This window comes from Hippoglossus stenolepis, chromosome 11, assembly GCF_022539355.2.
Source record: "Hippoglossus stenolepis isolate QCI-W04-F060 chromosome 11, HSTE1.2, whole genome shotgun sequence".
In the NCBI taxonomy this organism is placed as follows: Eukaryota; Metazoa; Chordata; class Actinopteri; order Pleuronectiformes; family Pleuronectidae; genus Hippoglossus; species Hippoglossus stenolepis.
In genome coordinates this window covers 14670639-14692907 of record NC_061493.1, presented here as the reverse complement: position 1 = coordinate 14692907, position 22269 = coordinate 14670639, and the positions used below count along the sequence as shown (strand labels likewise).

At 44.6% G+C, this 22269-nt stretch overlaps 1 protein-coding gene across 5 annotated transcripts in view; it reads left to right on the top strand.

Moving 5' to 3' along the window:
* LOC118117583 (zinc finger protein 521) overlaps window positions 1-22269 on the top strand; it is a 93364-nt gene that overhangs the window by 25398 nt on the left and 45697 nt on the right. For 4 of the 5 annotated variants that reach the window (XM_035169929.2, XM_035169928.2, XM_035169926.2 and 1 more), the window contains 3 exons: window positions 15104-18603; window positions 18779-18863; window positions 19192-19221. In XM_035169929.2, coding sequence (XP_035025820.1) covers window positions 15460-18603; window positions 18779-18863; window positions 19192-19221 — 3259 coding nt within the window. In that variant the 5' untranslated portion in view covers window positions 15104-15459. The remainder of the gene's footprint in view (window positions 1-15103; window positions 18604-18778; window positions 18864-19191; window positions 19222-22269) is intronic. The other variant, XM_035169927.2, reaches the window with a different exon arrangement.

The following is a 22269-nucleotide window of genomic DNA, read 5'->3' as shown; positions in this document are numbered from 1 at the left end:
CTTCATCACCCCTTTCTTTCTCTCTCTCTTCCTTGATTGCTGTGCACAGTCATCACAAACACAGAGGTCCGCGTTGGCGCTTAGCAGTCGAAGAACCTGTCAGCTAAAGGGAAGAAGGGAAGACAAACAGGGAGTAGTCTGTGGCCCTAGGTTGAATGCCTGAGGGTGTACTACGTGTGGAGGATAGTTAGTGCAGGAGGATGCACTGCAGTCTGCAGGTGAATCCTCTCATTTTGGGGGGACTTAATGCATTTGAATCATCACCTCTGGGGGGTGTGTTATGACTTTCGGATACAGAGGGAACCTTGATATAAAATGCAGCAAAAGTTCTGTCTCTCTATTTTTTATGTCTAAATACAGCAGGAGGCCCATGTAACAGGAATATATATTCAAAAACTATCTTCCCAGTCTTAAACATAATTGAGTATTCCTTGTATTTTAGAGTGTGTTTCCAGCATTGAGCTTTACCCTCTGCAGTGAGTGCATAAGGCTTCAGGATGTTTACCTGGCATGGTGCCTGTTGTAGCTGCCCTCCTGTTGAGGAAAAGCAGGTCAGGCTATATCTTTGTGTTTGCTTGTTTGTTTGTGCATGTGAGAGGTTTTTTGGGGGTGTGAACATGCATGTGTATGGATATGTGTGTGGTATGTGTATACGGAGGAGGATGAGGAGATCACACGGATGGAAAGGGTCAGAGAGCGCACTACATTCAGCCAGGAAAACCGCAAGACGCATCTCCCGTGTAAGCATTTATTTTCCAGGAATGGATAGGATGTGCAGGTATGGGGGTATACTCTCAATCCGACTGAACCATCCATCTGCTCAGCCATCAATCTTCCCCCCTCTCCGTCCCTCTGTTCATTTACTCATCCAGCCATTTATCCATTCTCGCCCATGACCAAAGGGCCATGTCTTTTTGTGGCCCTGATAATCTGGACCAATTTCCTCTGCAATTTATTTCCCAGCCAACCACCCACCTGGTCAAGCAGCATCAGGCTTCTCAAGGTAGAGCCACTCATCCCAGCAAGCCCCTTCCCACCAATCACATCCTGTTTTTTTTCCTGCTTGAGCCTTAGATCTTTTGGCTTTTGTGTTGTTTTTTTCCAAGTTTCAGTTCCGCACTGGAGCAATGCAACCTTTCCCTCCTTCCCTTACTGTAATCTCTGACACCACTCAGCAGCTATTGTTTACCCCTCATGCCCAACCACTTCTCCGTCTTTGTGTTCTATTACCATCTTCCGTTTCTATCCATAGATCTCCCTGCTCTATCCCCTCTTTCTCTTTCTTTCTTCCTCCCTCCCTCCCTCCATCCTGTCATGGCTCCTCAGTATTCTGCTGCTGTCTTGTGTGGAGTGATTTTGCCCAGACACGTCTGGCTCTGGGTAAAGTGTGGTCCCCAGAGAGCGCGCTCTGCAGCCCCCAGGTCGCCGGCACCATGAATACATTATGATCCCCATTTCCATCCTGTTGCCACGGCAGCACTTTTGGAGCCGCAGGGCGATTAAGACGTGTGCTGTCGATACCCTGATAGGAGCAGAAGTTGGATCTGGATGCTGGCCTTTGATCAGATTCCATCCTCGCGCCTGCTATTGGTGGCTTCGGCACAGGAAGACGAAAGGAAGGTCTTGTGGGCTTTTTATTGGTTTGACAGGCTCACCTGCTGTACATAAGCATACCATGCATCTATCCTCCAGCTCTTTTTTCCCCACCTCTCTGCTTTATCTCTGTCTTTCCTGCCCCAAAACCATTTCCCTCCCTTATTCTCACTTCCGTTGCTCCTCCCCATCACCGCAGTTCAGCTAAGGCAGCATTATACGCAGTCTCTCTCCGCTCTCTGATATTCTGCTTTCCTCACAAAGGAAGCAACTCCCTTACCTTTTATTGTTTCCTTTTTTTCTTTGGGGGATGATGTATAAAACATGGTGCCTCAGGTAGAGGATGTTGGGTAGGAAGCCATGTCCCCCTAAATGGCCAGCCGTGTGCATGCGCCTAACACTTCACTGAGCAATCTGTCAACATGTCAGCAACACATGTTTTGTAAAAAGCCTCTGGTGGGAGCCAGGGGAAAAAAGGCACTCCTGCCAGACCAGAGAGGAAATGCTTTTTTCTCCTCTATGCAGTGGATTTTCTATTGCTGGTGCTCGGTCCCACGGGCCCCCCACCACCATCCTCCCCTCCCCCACGCATACACCCGTTGTCTGCACTTCAGAAATTTGAACTGGGGACCCTCAAGGGGGTTTACTGGGAGGGTGGGGGTAGGCTGGGAGGGAGGGGCTCCCTCTTCTTCAGAGCGTATGAAATTGTGAAGGTATATTGTGGCAGGTCCCCAAGCGGTCTTTTCTAATACCTGAGTTTCTGGCGAAGCTGGAAATTACCAGCGGCTCCCCCGAGGGACGGCTTTATCCACACCAGGAAGGGGAGCAGAACCCAGTGGGGAGGTTGCTTAATGCATGGCTGAAATAAAAGAATTTCTGAGAGACAGAGGCTGAAAAGCTAGCTTTTTTCTTTTTCTTTTTCAACCCCCCTTCCATTCCCTCTGCCTCTCTCTCTTTTTCTCCCCAGTAGTATAGTTTACTACTCTCTGCCTTCTCTTGAAGGGTTCTAGTTTAATAAACTTTCAGAGGATCCTGCTGGTGCAGACAGCTAGACAAATACCCTTGTGTGTTCTCTTTTGTCGGAGATACAGCTTTTTGTTATGTTCTTGCAAATTTGATTTCTCCCTCTGTCTTTCGTTCTCTCTGCCGCCCTCTGTCTCTCTCCCTTTCTGCATTTGTCTTCATCTCCCTCGTCCTCCTCTCGCTTTCTGTCTTGCTCTTCGATGCACACACGCGCACACACAACACAGACACACACACACAAAGTCAAACTCTGTCTCTTGTGGTTGAGTTTATTGTTTGGTCTGTCTCTCCGTTCTCCCCCTCTGTGCTCCCTTTTGTTTTCTGTATGTTTTGTTGTATTGTGCGGAGAGGCTGAGATGCAGATAGAATGCAGACAGTTTGCCCTGGGTGAAGAGTGCGCACAAGCACCCTCGGTGTCTGTTTAACAAAACACATTCGTCTATTTACACATGGCCTAATGTTTGAAACTCTACTTTTTAAGTGCATCTTACAAGGTGTTTTTCATCAAAGAGATTTAATGCATAATGTTTTGGGGGCAATTCACGCATCCGTCTGTATGGCCTTATTTTCTGCTTTCTCTACGCCAGTAAGCCCTTTTCCTTGGTAATCAGCACCTGTATCTAATGTCCATGGATCATTAATCTTGCCTTGTTCAGAACCCCCCCCCCCCAAAAAAAAACAACATAAAAATCTCTCCCTGTGTAAGAAATGCCTCTCTCTGTGCTCCTTTCTTCCTCTCTCTTCCTCCCCTCTGCTGTTGGTAAATAATTCAACCTTTTCCCTGTAACAAGTGCTGGCCTTAATAGGGAGCAGTACCTGTAGTTGGGATAAACAAGGCAGCCGGCCTCACCAGTGAAACAGAGGGATTTGGGCTTCATGAGGGCAGAGGAATAAGTCGTTTCCTTCTGAAAGGCAGAGTAGACTGACATTAATTAAACCCTATAGGATAAAGGTTATCTGAGGCCTAGCAAAGCGGAGACCGTGCATACATGCGGGATGCTATGTCTGCCGAATTCTAATCAAGACCTCCTATTAAAGCGACATGTGTGGGCTCAGGCATGTATAATGTGCGTGGCGTGTTTTCCACTGTTAAGATCTGTGTGTCTGAGGCAGATGCCGATGTAAAGCAGTGACAACATCAAAGGAAAAAGACAAAAACCTCTTTGGCCCTTCAGAAGCAAATAGTCGTCAAAAATATGGAAAACGGTTCAGCGCTCACTTCTTCTACAGACTGAAGACTTTCATGTTACGAAGACATTGCTTTGCCCACCGCGCTCTGTGCGGATCTTCCCATGGTGCACCTGTGACTAAGTCACCCGACCCGGGCGTCAGCGTGGTCGCTCGGGTGCCATGGCTCATGTTTAACAAATTACCCAGGGGGCCTTGCACCACCTCTGTGCCCACATTTCCTCCCTGCTGTATGCACAGTGCGTGGGATTATATTCCCCGATGCCAACTTCTCCCTCAGACAATGAACAGGCGCGGAGATGACAGTCACCTCACTAACCCAAGAACGCCAAGGAAAATACAAATTAAGAAAGGGAGAGAGCGCCGCGCCGACCTATTGGCTCCCTCTGCGTTTGCTGGATGTACAGTAATCTAGTGTAAGAAAAAAAACAGCATGGATCCTGCGTAGCGTATTATGAGTATGTCGCCATGACTCCAACCGTACTATCAGTACATCTCTGTTTCTCGCTCTCTACCTGACTCGTCAAATTATTTGCATTCAGAATTTAATTAAAGGTCACCTTATTGGTCATATTCTCTTGATATTTAAAGTAGCTAAGTGAGATAGCTGTGACACAGGTTTCATTCACATCTCATTGTATGCTGTTTCTATATTAGTGGTACAGTAAAGCTGATAGCATAATAATAATGTCTTCTCCTTTCAGAGGCCGATAAAGGCTGATGTCCTCTCGGCTACAACAGTCCAGTGGAAAGTAATTAGCTGATATGGATGTTACTGTCAGTGATAACTGATATTGGGGGACTATTACATTTACTCTCCTGATCATGATCCTTGAAATGGGTTCATCACAGTAAGCTGCACACTCAGATGGACGTGAGATTATCGCATATAGGAAGGAAGACTCCTTATTGTTGCATTAGAGATGTATATTCCAAGATACTTTTCGCAGATTGTTAAAACTAGTGCAGGGCCCGTTCTAAACCTGCCTGTTTGGAACGGGCTGTTTGCTCGACCTGTGGTGTTGCTGGTTGCAGCTTTCTCTTTGAAACTGTGAAAGCGACCCTACAGTAATTGAGGCACAGCAAGTACAGAGTGTTCTACAGCTGCTGCACAAAGAGCTGTTCACCTGTTTATTCAAAGTACGGTGAAGCTCGAACTGGTGAATCAGTCGTCGTTGCCTTTATCGTGAAGGTTCTCTTGTCACGATCAACAACGTCACTTCCGTTGATGAGTCCCAGAAGCCGCTGCTTCAGATCGCTGGTTGTCTGTCTGTTAAATTTGTATTCTTATTATTGAACATATCATGTGTCCAAATCCCGTGTGAAGCTGATAAGATGAAGGTTTCTCAAGATACAGTCGGATAGAGATTTCTGGAATTATTGGATTGGATGGATGGATGGATAGATAGATTTTTCTCTTTCTATTATAACACTTGATTCATTTCAAATATTTGCTTGATTCGCCTCATGTGATTTTCAGATGAAGTCACACTGGGCATTTGAGATTTTCCTTAAATGTACTTTTATTGAAGGGATGATAATTCACGTGGGGCTGTTGGTTGGCAGACATGCTGAGTTCCTCTCCTGAGAGAGACACAAATAGCTTCCCAGGTGGTGGAGTGTAACTAAGTAAATGGTTACTAAGCCAAGGAGTGCTGTGCCTATGTAAATAGGGCAAGAAGAAGTATCCAGTGAGGTGGCGGAGTAAGAGGAGGGTATTCAAGGGTAAGATGAACCTCAATAATCTCTTTTAGGGATTTTTCTACAATGACCCTGAAAGTTTTCCAGCCAAATACGTCAGCCTGAAAACTTTTTTGCAAAAACAATCCATTGGCAAAGGTTTTTTTTTTTCTTTTCGCCTGATAAATAGATAAACAGGAATAAATCAATGTGAAGTGAGGGATGAATAAATAAAATGCCCCGTAGTCATTTGTCTGGTTGTATTCAGGCCTCATAGTTCAGCCCTGTATTGGAAATGAAGACGAGGTGGAGGGAAGTGAAGGAACTGATTCATCCGTTGAGGCGGTTGCATGTTTGCGAGTGTGTATGTGTGAGTGTGTGTGTGTGTGTGTGTGTGTGTGTGTGTGTGTGTGTTCATGATGCTTAGTAGTATTAGGATATGATGATGAGCTACTTGGATACCAGCAGAAAACAATAGACGGGGGAAACAAAGCAAACCCCTAAATCTGTCTGCCATTTGTGCTCACATACTGCACTCACATGTCATGAGTATTCTGGCACAGTTACTGGGCCAAGGAAGTGCTGGTCTGGGGCCTGGCCCATTCTCCAGAGACCACCCCCCTGCCTCCTCCCCCTCCGCCCCCTTCCCCCTTCCTGTGCAGTCTGTGGACACAGTCTGAGGCGACAAGGTTGCACAACAGCTCGCAAAACCTCCACTTTACAAACATTTACAAAAACACACACACACGGGCTGCCATTAGGAATTTGTTTAAGAAGAAGAAATAATTAGGAGGACTGTGATAATTGTGTCAAGGGGGAAATAGATCAGACGAATTATGAGGAGAACCAGGAAATCTTGCCGCGGCTTTGTTACTTTGCTGTTGGTTCATTCTCGACATTGATCCACCCTCCCATCTGTCATCTCTACCCTGCTCCTCTTCTTCAACCCTCCATTTCTTTCTCTCTTTCTTTCTTTCTGCCTTTCTTGGATCCGAGAGTGAAGGAGCCTTCTGGCTTGAGCAGAGAGGGGATGAAGATGTTTATTCATCTGGAGGGTATTAGAGCCATGATTAAGGAGAGGAGGGAGTAGTAAGGCTGATGCGACGTCTGCATTGCTCGTTCGTGGGCCGCCTGTGGGATTCTGGCCAACGCACCAGGAAAACAAGAATTGAGGGAGAATGAAAAAAAAAGAAAACTTGTAGTGAAATCCGATTCTCTGGGGAAAGGACAGAAGTTTGAATTTTAGCCGTCTCGCTCGCGCTCTCATTCTCGGTCTCCCTCTCCCTGTCCTCACTGCTAAGCTAATTATTAATGAATGCGGTCTCTGTTGAACCTTGGAGAGGTGTCAGTGCTGCAGCCACTGAGGGTTAAGAAATCTTGACATTTAAGACAGGGATGCATGAAAATACATCGTCTTGCTTGAGTTGATGCTTGTTTTTCTTCCCCTCCCACTCTCCTCTCCGAGATGCATGTTTTCTTCTCCCTCCTGGGCTGTCTGTAGTTGTTTTACCACTGACAAGCTGGGATGGCGTTGAAGAGGTATCAAATAGAGCCACATCGTATTAATCGGGGGAACTAAAGGTCATGGGTCGAGAGGCAGGGTCGAGTTTTTTAGATAAACGCTAAGGCTAAAGCTAACATAGGAGTCCATTGCTTTGGGTTGTCTGTGCATATGCATGTATTTTTTTGCAGTTAGATAAAAGAAGATATAATATATAAGACTTTTTATGGGCTTTTGGCAGACAAATGATCCTTTCCAAAAAACCCTTCCCAGTGTTCTGAAACATAGATCCAAGGTTTTGAAGTTATCCTAAAAAAGTGAAATAATTCTTCGTTGGAAGTCTCGCCCAAGTTTTATGGGTCACCATGAGGTGGTTTGATGAAAAAGAATTAGACCCCATTTTCTGAATTCACTGAGTGCTGTGCTTGGTTTTAGGTAATGGATGGCACCTCCTGAAACTTGCAGAGCAAACCCTATTTTAATGAAGCAACCATACAGTAACTCAGCATATTTCTATACTCGCAACAATTTTTTTCTTTTCCGGAGATGATCACATAAATCACATTTCCACGAGTAACTAAGAGCCGGGGAAAATAAAAGAGCATCCGAATAAACTCTTGCGCAGTGAGGAAATATTTAGTGGAGTGGTAGCACAGCACACGGCGCTGCAGCATCTCTCACTGAGGCTGACTGGCTGACTGGCTGACTGACTGTCCGCTGGGTCCTGCGCCTGGGCCTGCCGCAGTGTTGGGGGAACAGCACACACACACACACACACACGCACGCAGAGGCTCCCCTGCCTATTGAAGCCCAGCCCAGTCCGGTCCCGCCTGGCCCAGCACTCCCCTAGCGCCGGGGCAGTGAGGCAGGCGGTGAAGGGGCATGCTGGGGGACAGATTGTCATCCTCCTTCCTTCCCCCTGGGAGGCTCACTGTGGCTGCTGGTCCAGCCAAGACCTGGGGAACAGGATCCTTCCTGTTTGTGCTGTAGTCCACCTGAAGTGGTCAACTGTCCTTCCTCTCCACACCCCCAGCCGTTCCACAGGAGGTGACAGCACCGCCACCAACCTTCTCCCACACACAAACTGCTCCACCTGCATCCATACACACACTTCTGACCATCATGCTTTGCAGCACCTTTAGGTCGTATTTCTGACAAAAGCCTATTTTAAAAAAGGAAATAGGAAAAAATACTAGATTTTACTCTTATAACTTTACACTATTACTTACTTTCGGGCCGTGGGTAAAGCAAAAGGACGAGAACTGTTTCATCCATGTAACTCCAAATACACGTTTAATGTCCGAATCCAACAACATGAGACATGTGAACTCTCATCTCATATTACATGCATGTAAAGTGCACCACATAATGCAGTTCCGGATCAGAAGTAAATTAGGAGCAGAATATAACATGTCCATCTCTCTATATATAATTACCATTAATTCAATTATGTAAACATAAAACTGCAAAATCTAAGATAATCTACAAAATAAATCTCCACAAAAATAAATCTCATTTTACACTACATACTGACTATTTTCTTTACTAATTGCCATGGTGATAGTACCAATGCAATTATTATTACACGGCGTGCATGCTGTGAGGTGTATTTTCGTTCAAGTGCGATTCACGTTTGATTATTTAAAACAACTGAAATCTAGTAATGCAATCCTTTTTATTTTTTTTTATTAAGTACAATTAAATTTCTTCTTAATCCCAACTCTGTCACTTTTCCCCTGTAACACTCGATTCTGTCATAGAAAAAAACAAAGCAGAAAACAGATTTGGCCAAATAAATAATACTCAGAGATATCAGTCTCCTCATGAAACCAAGTTTGAATTCACCAGATTCAGATTTGTATTTGGATCTGCACCACATTGGACACACTAGTTCATATCTAAATACCATACCCTAAATATGCCTGATGCCTTTTTTCATCAAGATCCATGAATTATTCTCTGAGAAATCAATAAAAATGTTAATAAATGCCCAATATCACCAACAGACAAACAAACGTAGAGGAAAACATAACCTCCTTGGCAGAGATAACAAGACAGACTCCCTATACTTTGTTTGAATGTCAGTTATTTTTATTAGAAACCTTTATTCAAATGAAATATTAATAAGATTTAAAGAGTTAGATATATAATTTATAAATGCCTTTACAGGCCTGTGTGTGAAAGTGTTGCCGACCTTAGTGACCTCAGTGTGACAGTGTGCAGTTGTTATGAAGGATAACGTTGTACCCGGCGCATTAAGTCATCTCTGACGTGCTTTCACAGTTCAAATTCTGTGGTTATGGATTGTTACGCGATCCTAATTTTCACAGGAAACACAACGATGCAGTTCCTGCACACAGCACAAACATCCTCCTTCATTTTAGAGGCCTGACATTATTTTAAGGAATATTATTCACGGATTATTATCATTAGTATAGATTTCAGTTTGTCTGTGTTGGTGTAAAAGACATCGGAGTCGTATCGGACACGTGCCGACGCCCACGTAAATAATGGAATTCCACATCTCATCGTGTCTCACATATTATGGAAACAAAAAGCCCAGTAAAGGATGACTGGCCGCCCTACTTTCTCCTCCCCTCGCCTTCCATTTGTCTAACTTTCCTGGGACACCACTGGGGCGCTGTGATTTCTGGGACAGTGACCAAGTGCTCCTGTCTAAGCTGGGGGACGTGGGTAATGTGGACAAAGTAGTTGACAGTTTGCCGCTTCCCCATGGTTGAGAGACAGAGCTGTGAGGGCCAGAATAATGGACACAGAGTCAGGACAGCGCTTGATGTCCCAGCTCTTTGTGTCAGGCCCTGTGTGAAAAAAAACCAAATCCCCATCGACTGCAGTTTGGTGGTGTGTGCCCTGCGCCTCCGAGAGCAGCTCACTGATGAAACCCCAGGAAGTGAAACCTCATTTCATCCCCTGTTTTTTTTGCGCCTCGTCCAGTAGGAGATGGCGTCCTCGCTCGCTGCTCCTCTGGTCGTCTTGCCCCTCCCTCTCCTCCTGTAGCACAGTGAATTTGATTGATCCGTAGCGAGGGGGGAGAGGGACCTGACATTTCTCGGCGATGTGTAAAAAAAATATTGTGTTTGCTTTGAGAAAAAAATAGGCGAGCTAAGTTTACGCACAAAGCACACAAATAGAAAACACTATATTTGAGGCTGAGAACGTAATGATGAATAGCAGCTATTTTAGATACTTCTACCCGTGCTTGTGTGTGTTTGTTTGCGCGTGCGTGTGTTAATCAGCTGGATGCTGCCATGTCTCGCCACCTGGCACTTTTGTTGACAGCCACTGGGAATTATCAGTGTTTCATTTTGACTGGATTTGATGTCTTAAAACGGGGATGTAGAAGGACTATGTGAGTAAAGCCCCGGCACCAGGCCTCATCCAATAGTGTCCTCTGAGCTCTCTGTCCCGAAAACCGACTGAGTGATTCGCTCATCTGACTGGAATCAGTCCCAGAAATTTGACATCGCCCCCCTGCACACTCTCTCTCTCTTTCTCTCTCTCTCTGTCGTTGCTAATGTAAAAATTTCTCCCGCCACCTCCTCTATTAGATCTTAAGTGGTTGTGTCACAAACAGGGCCGTACATGATAACGCGTTGTTCAGACACACATCGCTATTTGGGCATCAGAACAGGCAAAAGCGTGGAGATGACACATGCGTCGTCTCTCGGGAAGGACTCACTACTTTTCCCAGTAACTGTAAAAAGATCCCCCTTCTCTGAATATGAAGTGGGGTCACGGTGTTACATCAGACAAGTTGTCAGCTTTTTGTTTATTCAATGAATCCCTAATCCCCAATGTGCCACAAACACACTCGCACAAACACATCTCTTATGACAACCACTACGTGCAGATGTCTGGTACAACACACAGGAAGGTTTGGCGGCTGAAAGCGCGGGCATGCTTTGCTTCACTGGAATGGCTTTCGAACAAAGTCTAGCTTCACTATAGAGGTGGCAGATGAGTGATAGCAAAAAACACTTTTCTGATGAGATAAGGTCCTGGACATGGATAAGAGTTTGGCTTCCTAAATAGAAGAGGTATACTGTGCTGTCAGGCAGTGATAAGCAATACTGAACTGCTTCCAGGACCTCAGACACGAATCAGAGAGTTATTCCCAAACCACGGCTCCTGAAAGGTTTCAGGAGGTTGAATAACAAAAAAACAATGGAATTACTAATGTCCATTGGCCAAGCATTGTTTTAATGAGAGCTTTGGGCAAAGCAAGCCAATGTCAAATTCTATAATAAATAAGTAAATAGAAAGGTAATTATGTGAATAAAACTCTTTACTTCATTTATTAGTCATTAGTTTTTTTTTTTTCAAAATATGGTTTATAGAGTATTTCACAATATTAAAAAAAGGTCAGTCTATGGATGGACATAATTAGCTTTGCTCTAAAAAACTGAATATCAGAAATCTTTATGGTTAAATTCCAGTGAAATTGCAAACTACCACATATGAAAGGAGATTTTACTGGTTTCAAATATGTGTGATCTTGTACATATATTTTATTTACTGCGACACTTTGGCCATTGGTGTATTTGAAGTATTAGGAATCCAGAAACCACATGTTCCCTCTTAATTTGCATTCACCTCAAACTACGACGAAACAGTATCTGTTAAAAAAAGAATTCAACTGTAGTAATTCTTTACACATTTTGAAAAATAGAGACAACATTTTCCGCCATATGTATTATACAGTCTGAAGGGAAACACTGTCATCGGAGAAATTAATGACCTGCTCTCTGTAATTCATTGCTAATTTTACGAATCCAAAAATTGCACAAATAAAAAGAAAAGCTCCTTGGAGACTTTGAAAGCTGTGCACAGAAAAACCTGTTCCCAGCTTTAAGGATCTTATTTGAACAGAAGTATTTACTCTGGAAAAGGCTGCTATAAATGAACATAGAGGAAGTGGTGCACAAAGAGTAGTTCAGACTGGCTTAGAGGAAACTGAGACCTGTGCGTGAGGGGGATTTCTTTTTTTTGCGGTTACCTTTTCAGTACAAGGAAAAAAGAAAAAGTAATTATATGGAGCTGTTTGAAATGTCTCTATTAACCTCACATAAATGTATTCATTGAACTTGACAGGCAAGGCTTTTTTTTTATTTAAAAAAAAAGTTTTTGAGTACTGTAACTCAGAGTTGAGTTTTTATCTTAGTAGTAAATGTGGCTACCAAACATTTAGCTGCCATCCCCTATAGCAGCAATCCAAATGAGGTTGTTTTGTTCCATATAGGAGACATTTAAAGGAGATGGAAAGGGGGTAGGGACAGAACTCCCAGAGAGGGACAGGCCTTAAGATGGAGGTCTTCCTCCCAGGACGTGACAGGCTGTTGGCTGGAGGATGCTCAGGAAGGCCTTGGCAGACCAACAAAGACAGCCCTTCAGCTGCAGGGTGTAGTTTTTCAGGCCCCAGCATCCCCTTTGGCAGCAGCACAGAGAGTGCTGGCGTGCACAGGCCCCCGGCCCGAGAGACAGGGAAGTAAGGCCCGTTCTTTTATTTACTCAGGCTGCTGCTGAGGCCTGGGCATTTCTTGTCTGGGTGAAGGAGGAAAAAAACAAGTCTCTCTCTCGCTTTCCTCTTGTGGTCTCCCGAGGAAGATTGCTCTTTCATGTACAGTTATTCACACACTTGTTTCGGCCATTGCGCTTGAATCTGTATATGTGTGTACATGCACACGTGTGCTCATATACATGTGTATGTGTGTGTGTGTGACTTGTGAGACAACTGTCATGTACAGTTTTAATGCAGAATGCCCCTAAACAGATGTTTTGATACAGTGGGACAAAGGGCATAATGACCATGTGTTCAGCAGAAGCAGCACTGTGGATTTTTGCTCCCGCACACAAGGAACATATGGAAGTCAGGCTGATATGATGATATCTTGATTTCAAGTCATGTGCAAGCCAAATGAATTGTATTATTACGCTGTAATATAATATATATAATATAATATATAATATAAATATCATATAGCAGCTTCTGTAATATTTCACAAAGCTAATACTAACACAGCTATTTGCCTATCCAGACATCTATTCTGCCAGTTGAGCGATGTTTGCGACTCCCACATGTCCCCTACAGATACAACTTTATGCATGTGTGGTATTGGAGTAAAGGCACTAAATAAATAATATACATCAAGTAAGCAACAACAAAACAAAACATGGGATGAGGTTGTCCTGACAGCTTAGTAATGTCTCAAGGCAAAGACATCCTCATTTAAGACAGTAGAATTTCATTTAGCCTTGTATACAGGCCCATTTATTTGTTTGTTTTATACGATTGTCTCAAAGCCAATATGTATGACTGTAAGGCATTGGCTGGGGTCATTCTTCTTGCACTGTGTTCTTCTCCTATACCCTGGGAGGCAGCATGAGAGAGGGCAGATCCGCCCCCATCTGTGGAGGAGGGCATAACACTGAGTCACCCATCCTCCCTCAAACCAGAGAGGGAGAGATAGAGAGAGTAAAACACTGAGACATGTATGAGAGATGAAGCAAGTAAATCAGGCAAGGTTTGCTCCTTGAGTGAGATGTGTGTGCAGAGTGGGCGCCTTGCCAGGGGTGGGAGGTTTCCGGGAGGGCCGCGGTGTGGAGGTGGGCTCTCAATGTGCCGCTTTCAGCAGTTTGGAGGGGCAAGGGAATGGCCTCCGACCCCATCTGTTTCCTGAAGATAGGCCCTGATGGGGGTAAGTGCTCCGAGAGGGCATGATATCCTGACAAAGGGCAGATCTCCCAGCAAAAACAACAGAACGAGAGAGAGACTTAGATTTGTCAGCTGAAGGAGAGCACAGAGGTTGGATCCTGGAAAGAGCTCGTGCTTTTCCTTCGTCCCTCTCATAAATCTTAGCAGTTTCCTCTTGTTTTTCCCATTCCAACTTTTGGCCTTTTGACTCAGTTTTTTTTTCTGAAGGGGTTGAGATTACGTTGTTTTATTTAGGTAAGGAAGTCCCCAGCACTTAGAATTCGGCAGCGGAAGAAGTGGTCTGTCACCTTTTGAACTTGTGGAAAGTGGTGCTCTGGGTTTTCCATTCATATCATTGTACAGTGAACCAATGGAATGGAATGTTGGCAACATAATGTTTTGAATAGGGACACATTAGAGTATTTGTAAAACCAATGGGCTGTATGGGCGAAAGCTGTATTGTCAGTTGACTGGTGTTCCCTGGTCATTCTCTGCACCTGTTTGTCCTTGAGTGAGATTGTTAGCCACTTGGTTTTCTCCCCCTATCCGTTTCCCCTACCAACGCTCAACCCACACACACACACACACACACACACACACACACACACACACACACACACACACACACACACACACACACACACACACACACACACACACACACACACACATGCATCAGCATATGGCACATCCATCTATCCAGTATCAGCTGCCTCCCGGCTTATAAGACTTAACACATTGACGAATATGATAATAATGCATATTCTATAATCCAATATCTATTGACTGATGTTCCAAAAGGCCCATGTTTCACAAAATCATCTGTTTTGCAATATAGGGTTTCTAAAGGCTATGTGGTCTAAATTGCACATTTAATCTTCTCTTTCACTCTATCTTGTTTCTCTTGTCTTAAGGTCATTTCAAGGACTCTCGTTTTTCACAAATATTCCCGTCGTTGTTCGGGAATAATAGAAATGTTCTAATTTACCTCATGCCAGGCTTACAATCTAAAGTACAGCCATTGTCTTGTGTCGGCTTTAAATGTCAGAGAGATTGTGTTTTGAGTCACAGTGGGCTAAGCCATTACATGGCCACATACAAGGTTAATTGTAGAAAAAGTATTTCCACTTAGTCTCTCCTCTAATTATACTTAAAATTGCATATTTAAATGTAACTTTTCAGATAACACGTAAGGCGAGGTATTGTTCCCACTGAAGAACAAATGGACTTAGTTGCACAGAACTCTAAATTCATACACCACAACCCTATAATTACTATGACAAATAACACCACGGTGGCCCTCCTTTTTATTTCAAAGAGTGAGACAGATGAGTTGCTAATACAGTCTTCTAAAACACATCTCTTACACACTCTTCTTCTCTCTTTTGTCCCTCTTTCTTCTCCAGACGGTGTTGATCTTGAGGATGACCCATCGTGTTCTTGGCCAGCATCATCTCCCTCCAGTAAGGATCAGACTTCTCCAGGACATTGCGAGGACTACGATTTTGGCGAGGATGAAGGGGGCCCTGGTCTGCCATACCCGTGCCAGTTCTGTGACAAGTCCTTCAGTCGCCTAAGTTTCCTCAAGCGTCACGAACAGAGTCACGGTGATAAACTCCCTTTCAGTTGTACCTTTTGCAGCCGACTGTTCAAGCACAAGCGCAGCCGGGATCGACACGTGAAGCTCCACACCGGCGATAAGAAGTATCACTGTGGAGAGTGTGACTCTGCCTTCTCCCGCAGTGATCACCTCAAAATCCACATGAAAACTCACGCCTCCAACAAACCCCACAAGTGCCCTGTGTGCCGCCGAGGCTTCCTTTCCTCCAGCTCTCTTCATGGACACATGCAAGTACACGAAAGGGGCAAAGATGGCAGCAGCTCCAGCCTTTCTAGAGCTGATGATTGGAAGTTGAAAGAAACAAGCAAATGCAGCCGTTGTGAGGAGGGCTTTGATGTCCCAGAAGAGCTCCAGAGGCACATCGCTGAGTGCCACCCAGAGTGTTCGCCATCAGAGGATGGAGGCCTAGGTGCCACGCTGCAGTGCATCTACTGCCATGAGCCCTTCAGTGATGAGGGCACCTTGCTGACACACATCGACCAGGCCCATAGTAGAGACAGAAAGGGCCACAGCTGTGCTATTTGCTCTGACCACTTTCTGTCTGTTGAGGACCTCTATGCTCACATGGACATTCACCAGCTCCCTGAGTCAAGTAACCATAGTAACAGCCCTTCCTTGCTAACAGTGGGTTACACCTCTGTTTCCAGCACTACTCCTGACTCTAACCTCTCCGTCGACAGCTCCACAATGGTGGAGACCGCGCCACCCGTGCCCAAGACAAGGGGCAGGAGAAAGAGGGCAGCTCAAAATACATCAGACATACGAGGACGTTCATCCAAACAGCCGAAAGTCTCCTACAGTTGCATGTACTGCAACAGGCAAGTATTCTCCAGTTTGGCTGTGCTTCAAATTCACCTGCGAACCATGCACCTGGACAAGCCAGAGCAGGCTCATACCTGCCAGTTTTGTTTGGAAGTTCTGCCTTCTTTACTAAATCTAAATGAACATCTTAAGCAGGTCCACAATGCAGAAGACCATGCTGCCCTGTTAGTCAGCTTACCTGATCCCCTTCTTCAGTGCAACTTCTGCCCTGAGGTGTTGAGTGACCTCAACGGACTCCAGGAACACATCCGATGCTCTCATGGCTTTCCTAGTCCTGTGGCCAAAGAGAGCAATGCCTTCTTTTGCCCCCAATGCTACATGGGGTTCTTGACGGAGACTACCTTGGAGGAACATGTTCGTCAGACTCACTGTGATGGGGGAAGCCTGCGTTTTGACTCCCCCATGGCTATAACTCCCAAGGAGCCTATAGTAGAAGTGTACTCCTGTTCGTACTGCACCAATTCCCCCATATTCAACAGTGTTCTGAAGCTCAACAAGCACATCAAGGAGAATCACAAGAACATTCCACTTGCACTGAACTACATCAACAACGGAAAGAAATCTCTGCGCACTCTCAGCCCTTCTTCTCCAATATCTGTGGAAGCTACCATGTTTAAACAAGGCAGCTCACGTACTTCCAGTGAGTTCATATGTAACCAGTGTGGAGCTAAGTATACCAACTTAGACCTTTTCCAGACTCACCTAAAAACTCACCTGGATGGCATGCAGCCTCAGCTGACCTGCCCACAGTGCAACAAAGAGTTCCCCAACCAAGAGTCCCTGCTAAAGCATGTGACAATTCACTTCACTATTACCTCCACTTATTACATCTGTGAGAGCTGTGACAAGCAATTCACATCAGTGGATGACCTGCAGAAGCACCTACTTGACATGCATACCTTTGTGTTCTTTCGTTGCACTCTGTGCCAAGAGGTGTTTGACTCAAAGGTGTCTACCCAGCTCCACCTGGCTGTAAAGCACAGCAACGAGAAGAAGGTGTATCGCTGCACCTCCTGCAACTGGGACTTCAGGCATGAGGCTGACCTACAGTTACATGTAAAACACAGCCATCTGGAAAACCAGGGCCGTGCGCATCGCTGTATTTTTTGTGGAGAATCCTTTGGCACAGAGGTGGAGCTGCAGTGCCACATCACCACGCACAGCAAGAAGTACAACTGTCGCTTCTGCAGTAAGGCCTTCCATGCCATCGTCCTGTTGGAGAAGCATTTGAGAGAGAAACACTGTGTGTTTGAGGGAAAGCAGCAGAATTGTGGTGCTAATGGCTCTACTATAAGTAGTGTGGATGGCCAACCTAAAGAGGATGCTGAACTACAAGGTCTCTTAACTAACAGCCATGGCCCAGGGACAGTAGTACGATCTGTTGTGGAGTCCCAGAACAGCCGTGATGGAAGTGAGGAAGAGGTGGAATCTGCAGATCCCATGTTTGGGTGTGACATCTGTGGGGCGTCTTACACCATGGATTCACTCCTCACTAACCACCAGTTGAGAGACCACAATATACGCCCTGGTGAGAGTGCCATGGTAAAAAGGAAAGCTGAAATGATCAAGGGCAACCATAAGTGCAATGTCTGCTCCCGCACCTTCTTCTCTGAGCCTGGGTTGAGGGAACATATGCAGACCCACCTTGGGCCTGTCAAACACTACATGTGTCCCATCTGTGGGGAGCGCTTCCCTTCCTTACTCACCCTGACTGAGCACAAGGTCACTCATAGCAAGAGTCTGGACACAGGAAGCTGCCGCATTTGTAAGATGCCACTGCATAGTGAGGAGGACTTCCTGGAGCATTGCCAGATGCACCCTGACCTAAGGAACTCCCTGACAGGTTTCCGCTGTGTGGTTTGCATGCAGACAGTCACCTCCACATTGGAGCTCAAGATCCATGGTACATTTCACATGCAAAAAGCTGGCTCCATGACCCCCAACCCACCCATGGTCCGAAACAATATCATCACTCACAACCATCAGCTACACCTTCCCCAGAAACTTTTCAAGTGCGCTTCTTGTCTGAAAGATTTCCGGTCCAAACTAGACCTTGTGAAGCTGGACATCAACGGCCTGCCTTATGGACTCTGTGCGTCGTGTGTGGCCGCAGCTGGTTCTAAAAGCTCCAGCCCAACAGTGAATGGAGGAAGGCAACAACAGCAAGGTGGGGCCTCCACTCCAGCACCAACTACAGGTGCATGGGTCCAGAGAGAGAGTCTCAGCCCTGGTGACGGGAAAGGCAAAATTGTCTCCTCATCGTCTTCATCCTCTTCCACATCCTCATTATCTGCTGCCAAGACGAGATGTTCCAGCTGTAATGTGAAGTTTGAGTCAGAAGCAGAGTTGCAAAACCACGTCCAGACGGTGCATCGAGAACAGGCAGGGGACAGCAACAGCGGGCAGCTCAAGACCCCCCAGGTGTCCCCCATGCCTAGAGCCAGTCCCTCACAAACTGAAGAGGTATTGTTAATCAGTGTTGTATTGAATAAGATTGAATAGCTTATAAGATCATGCTGAGGTTCTCAAATACTTTTGTATTGTTATGTCAAATCGGTTAAACTAAAAGGTTTTCTGTTTTGTTATATTATCTTTTATTGAGAATTGATAATCCCTTTGCTCTCTGTCTTATTTACAGAAGAAGACATACCAGTGCATCAAATGTCAGATGGTGTTCTACAGCGAATGGGACATCCAAGTTCATGTGGCCAACCACATGCTGGGTAGGAGAGAACTCTTTTTGTTTCACTCATTATTGTCTTTGTTGTGCTCCTGCAACAAAGTCATAAAACACAGTGCCTCTGCAGAATGTTTGTAAATGTGTTTTTCTACATTTCCCAAAGTATTTCTACTATAGCGTAAATTTGATCAATGTTAGAGGGAAAGATTTTGTGTTATCGTCATCGATGTTACATACGAATAATTAAGGAAAAAAAATCACCCTAAATTCACCACAACTATTTGATTATTTGAAATAAAGTCAGTCTTTTTATACTTAAAAAATGAATCACCTGATATATGTAATGAAATATTTGACCCTGTCTCATTCAGGCTTACTTTCTGGATCACATCACCAAATAGGTGGAATTATTTTAAATATTTTGACCATCAACTGCATCCCCATTGTTGTGAATTTATAAACCATCCTCTTCATTTCCCCATGCATGTGAATGGTACTGTATACAATAGTACGTGTGCATGTTTGTGGAGCAGAATCTCTCCACTTCAAACCACTTTGTCATGACAGTAGTTTGAAGCAGTGGAAACATACCGTACAGATTATTGAAATATTGAAAAACCAAAACTGATTTTATTCAAAGTGGTAAATTTACGAATCATTTTCCACAGGTTTCAGAAAAACTTCCCATTGCAGGTGTATTTTTTATTTTCCTTATTTTTTTGCTTGTTTATTGTGCCTTTATTGTTTCACTGAAGTACCCTGTTCAGATAACTGAGATCTGAATACAACATTTAGGAACATGCTCTCATGCTTTCAGCATCTAATGACGTCAAATCAACTGAAAAAATGGATGTTTGATTTTACTACTTGGTGTATGACTAAATTATTAAAAATTTCCTTTCACAAGATTCTTAAACAAAAAGTGCTGGTATATCACTAACCTCCACATTTTCAAAATGTCTTTACTTTTGGTTGTCATTTGTATGCAGGCAGAATAATTTGTAGAGAACAGACAATTGGAAAACAGGGTTTCTTGCCTGCAGTAAGTAGGCGTCTGAATTCCGGTCTCACGTTCCTTTATTCATTCATTTATTCAGCTCGTTTGGTGGCTCTTTCATTACACTGCATTATCTGTTGTCTTCAGTGGGGGAGAGACTCATTGATCTGGAACCAAACCGCCTCTCTGTTTGGGACACGCTTCTAGGCGCAGGTGAATTTAAACACGGTGGGCAATTCTATCAGGACCGGTAGGCAATTCTATCAGGGACCCACTGTTTGTGCATAAACAATCAGAAGCATGTGATTTGTGATTTTGATGCTGCAGTGTATTTGCAAAGGAGAGAGACGAGATGAGAGTGTGTAGGTGTGTATTTGGTATTCATCTTTGCGATCTGCTCACCCACTATTCTACTGGGGGTGCCTAATACAGTACCATGCCAGCATTAGTCCTTTCTCTCTCGAAGCCAGGCACGGAGCACACTGGGAGGGTAGAAAACAGACCCCCCTACTGGTTATTTTATGTCTTTCAGTGGCACAAGCGCACAGTTCCCGCATAATAGTGGAATTCAGACAGCTTAAGATAACAGGAGGATAGGTGATTGGGTTATTGTTTGATGTTTTACTTCTCTGATATGCCATCGCTTTGTATTCAACACGATCGTGGTTTTCATCAGACTCCCCAAAAGGGTTTCTGTTTGCTGCATTTGTTGATCTGTAAAATATGGAGAAGGCAAAACACGTCTTAATGAAAATGCAGTTGAAAAATGAACTTGTCGAGACGTGACTGTGTTTTTCTTTTAAACAAAGAAAATGGAACCGAACAGAAGAAATAAAAAGAAAAGAAAATATGTTTTTCCCGAAAAGCTGTAAAGAAAACACATGCGTCAGGTTCGTAATCTAGTGGTTTTGTATGGCTTCTGATGAATCCTTCTTTAATGTAGAATGGGGTTGAACTCAATCCAGACAGTAATAACTGCAAAGCCAATTTGGGCCAAAAACATAGAAAAAAAAAATCCTAATTTGGAAAAGGTCTAAATACCGTCTCTACTGAAAAAAGGGACACTTTCTCCTTTTAATGGCCATCTGCACAGGAGAGGGGAAACAGGGGGCTGGGGTCATCTCCGCTCAGCTGTCAGCGTTATTAGCGTAGGTAATGGAGCAGACGCTGGATTCATAGGGGTGTTGTTTTCATCCATGCCCCGCTCCATGGTGTCAGTTCACACTGATAACTCTATATATAGTGGTGTGCCATGACATAACCATAGTCCTAAGTGTATGGAACAACAAAACCTGAGCCTGTCTCACCCAGACAAGTCCATATTAGCTGCCTTTGTAATACAATCGTCTCCCTAAACTGCAGTGCACTCAGCCTCCACCCTCGTCTTCCTCCCGTTGGGCCCAAGTGCTGGTGGCGGCCTCTTTTGTACGACTGCCAGCACATTTTGATGCATGGACATTACACTCAGATGATGACGTCCTAGTTCAGACATAAAGCGCGGCTCTGGTGCCCAGCTACTCGACATTTACTGTGATAATGGAGGTAAATGAAAGGGAAGGAGGTGGCCATGGATGCAGAAGGGTTTGTAGCCGGCCAGCCCCAGCCCCAGCCTGTGAACGGCCCCACGTGTCTTAAGATGGAGGCCGCAGCCTGCTAGGGCCCAGATGGATCAGTACACATTTGCTGTACAGCTGGTCGCTCTGTTTGGGGACCTGGTGCGATACTCCTATGGAGAAAAAAATGATATCGCCACCATCCAAGGAGCAATTTAATAGCAGGCCAGAAGACAGCTGGCCACTCTTTAGTTTAGAGTTTTTTTGGCATGGCACACTTACAGAATTGAGGGTGTCCGATTTTTCTCCAGAGACACACAGATTTATACAGCTTTCAGCTGCTGCAGTCACTATCAAACCTTTTACTGCTATTTTTCTTTGAGATTAGAAAACAAATCTGGCCATCAGCTGGTTTTGCCATCTTGATCTATAGTTACTGCCTCGGAAAAAAGGATTTAAAATCACCGCTCTTTCACAAAGTTGTCTGTTGTTTTGAGAGGATCTTTGAAGGTCTTTCATTGACACAAAAGCCTGTTTGGTTTTATCAGCGTGCTGTCGTGCCACCCCATTGCTTCACTTTGACCCCACTGTAAACTATGACATTTGGAGCCCCACGGGGGGGCAAGTTTGGCCTATTTATCGCACTGTTTCAAATGTCTCCATGTGGATTTTCAGAGCTCTGACATGTTTTGAAACATGGGCTCTGTCTTAAAGGCTTTTAAAGGTGAAAAGGGTTTTTGCTTTTCTGTTATATCTGCTTTCAATCCAAATTCTCATCTCACTCCCGTCCATTCCAAGCAGCTGCTGCCAAGGTGGCAGTGCTCGGAAGGACAACTGTAAACAAGCAAACCAAACCACATCCCAGAAAAGTGTTTTTGGGGTCACCTCTATGGATTTTT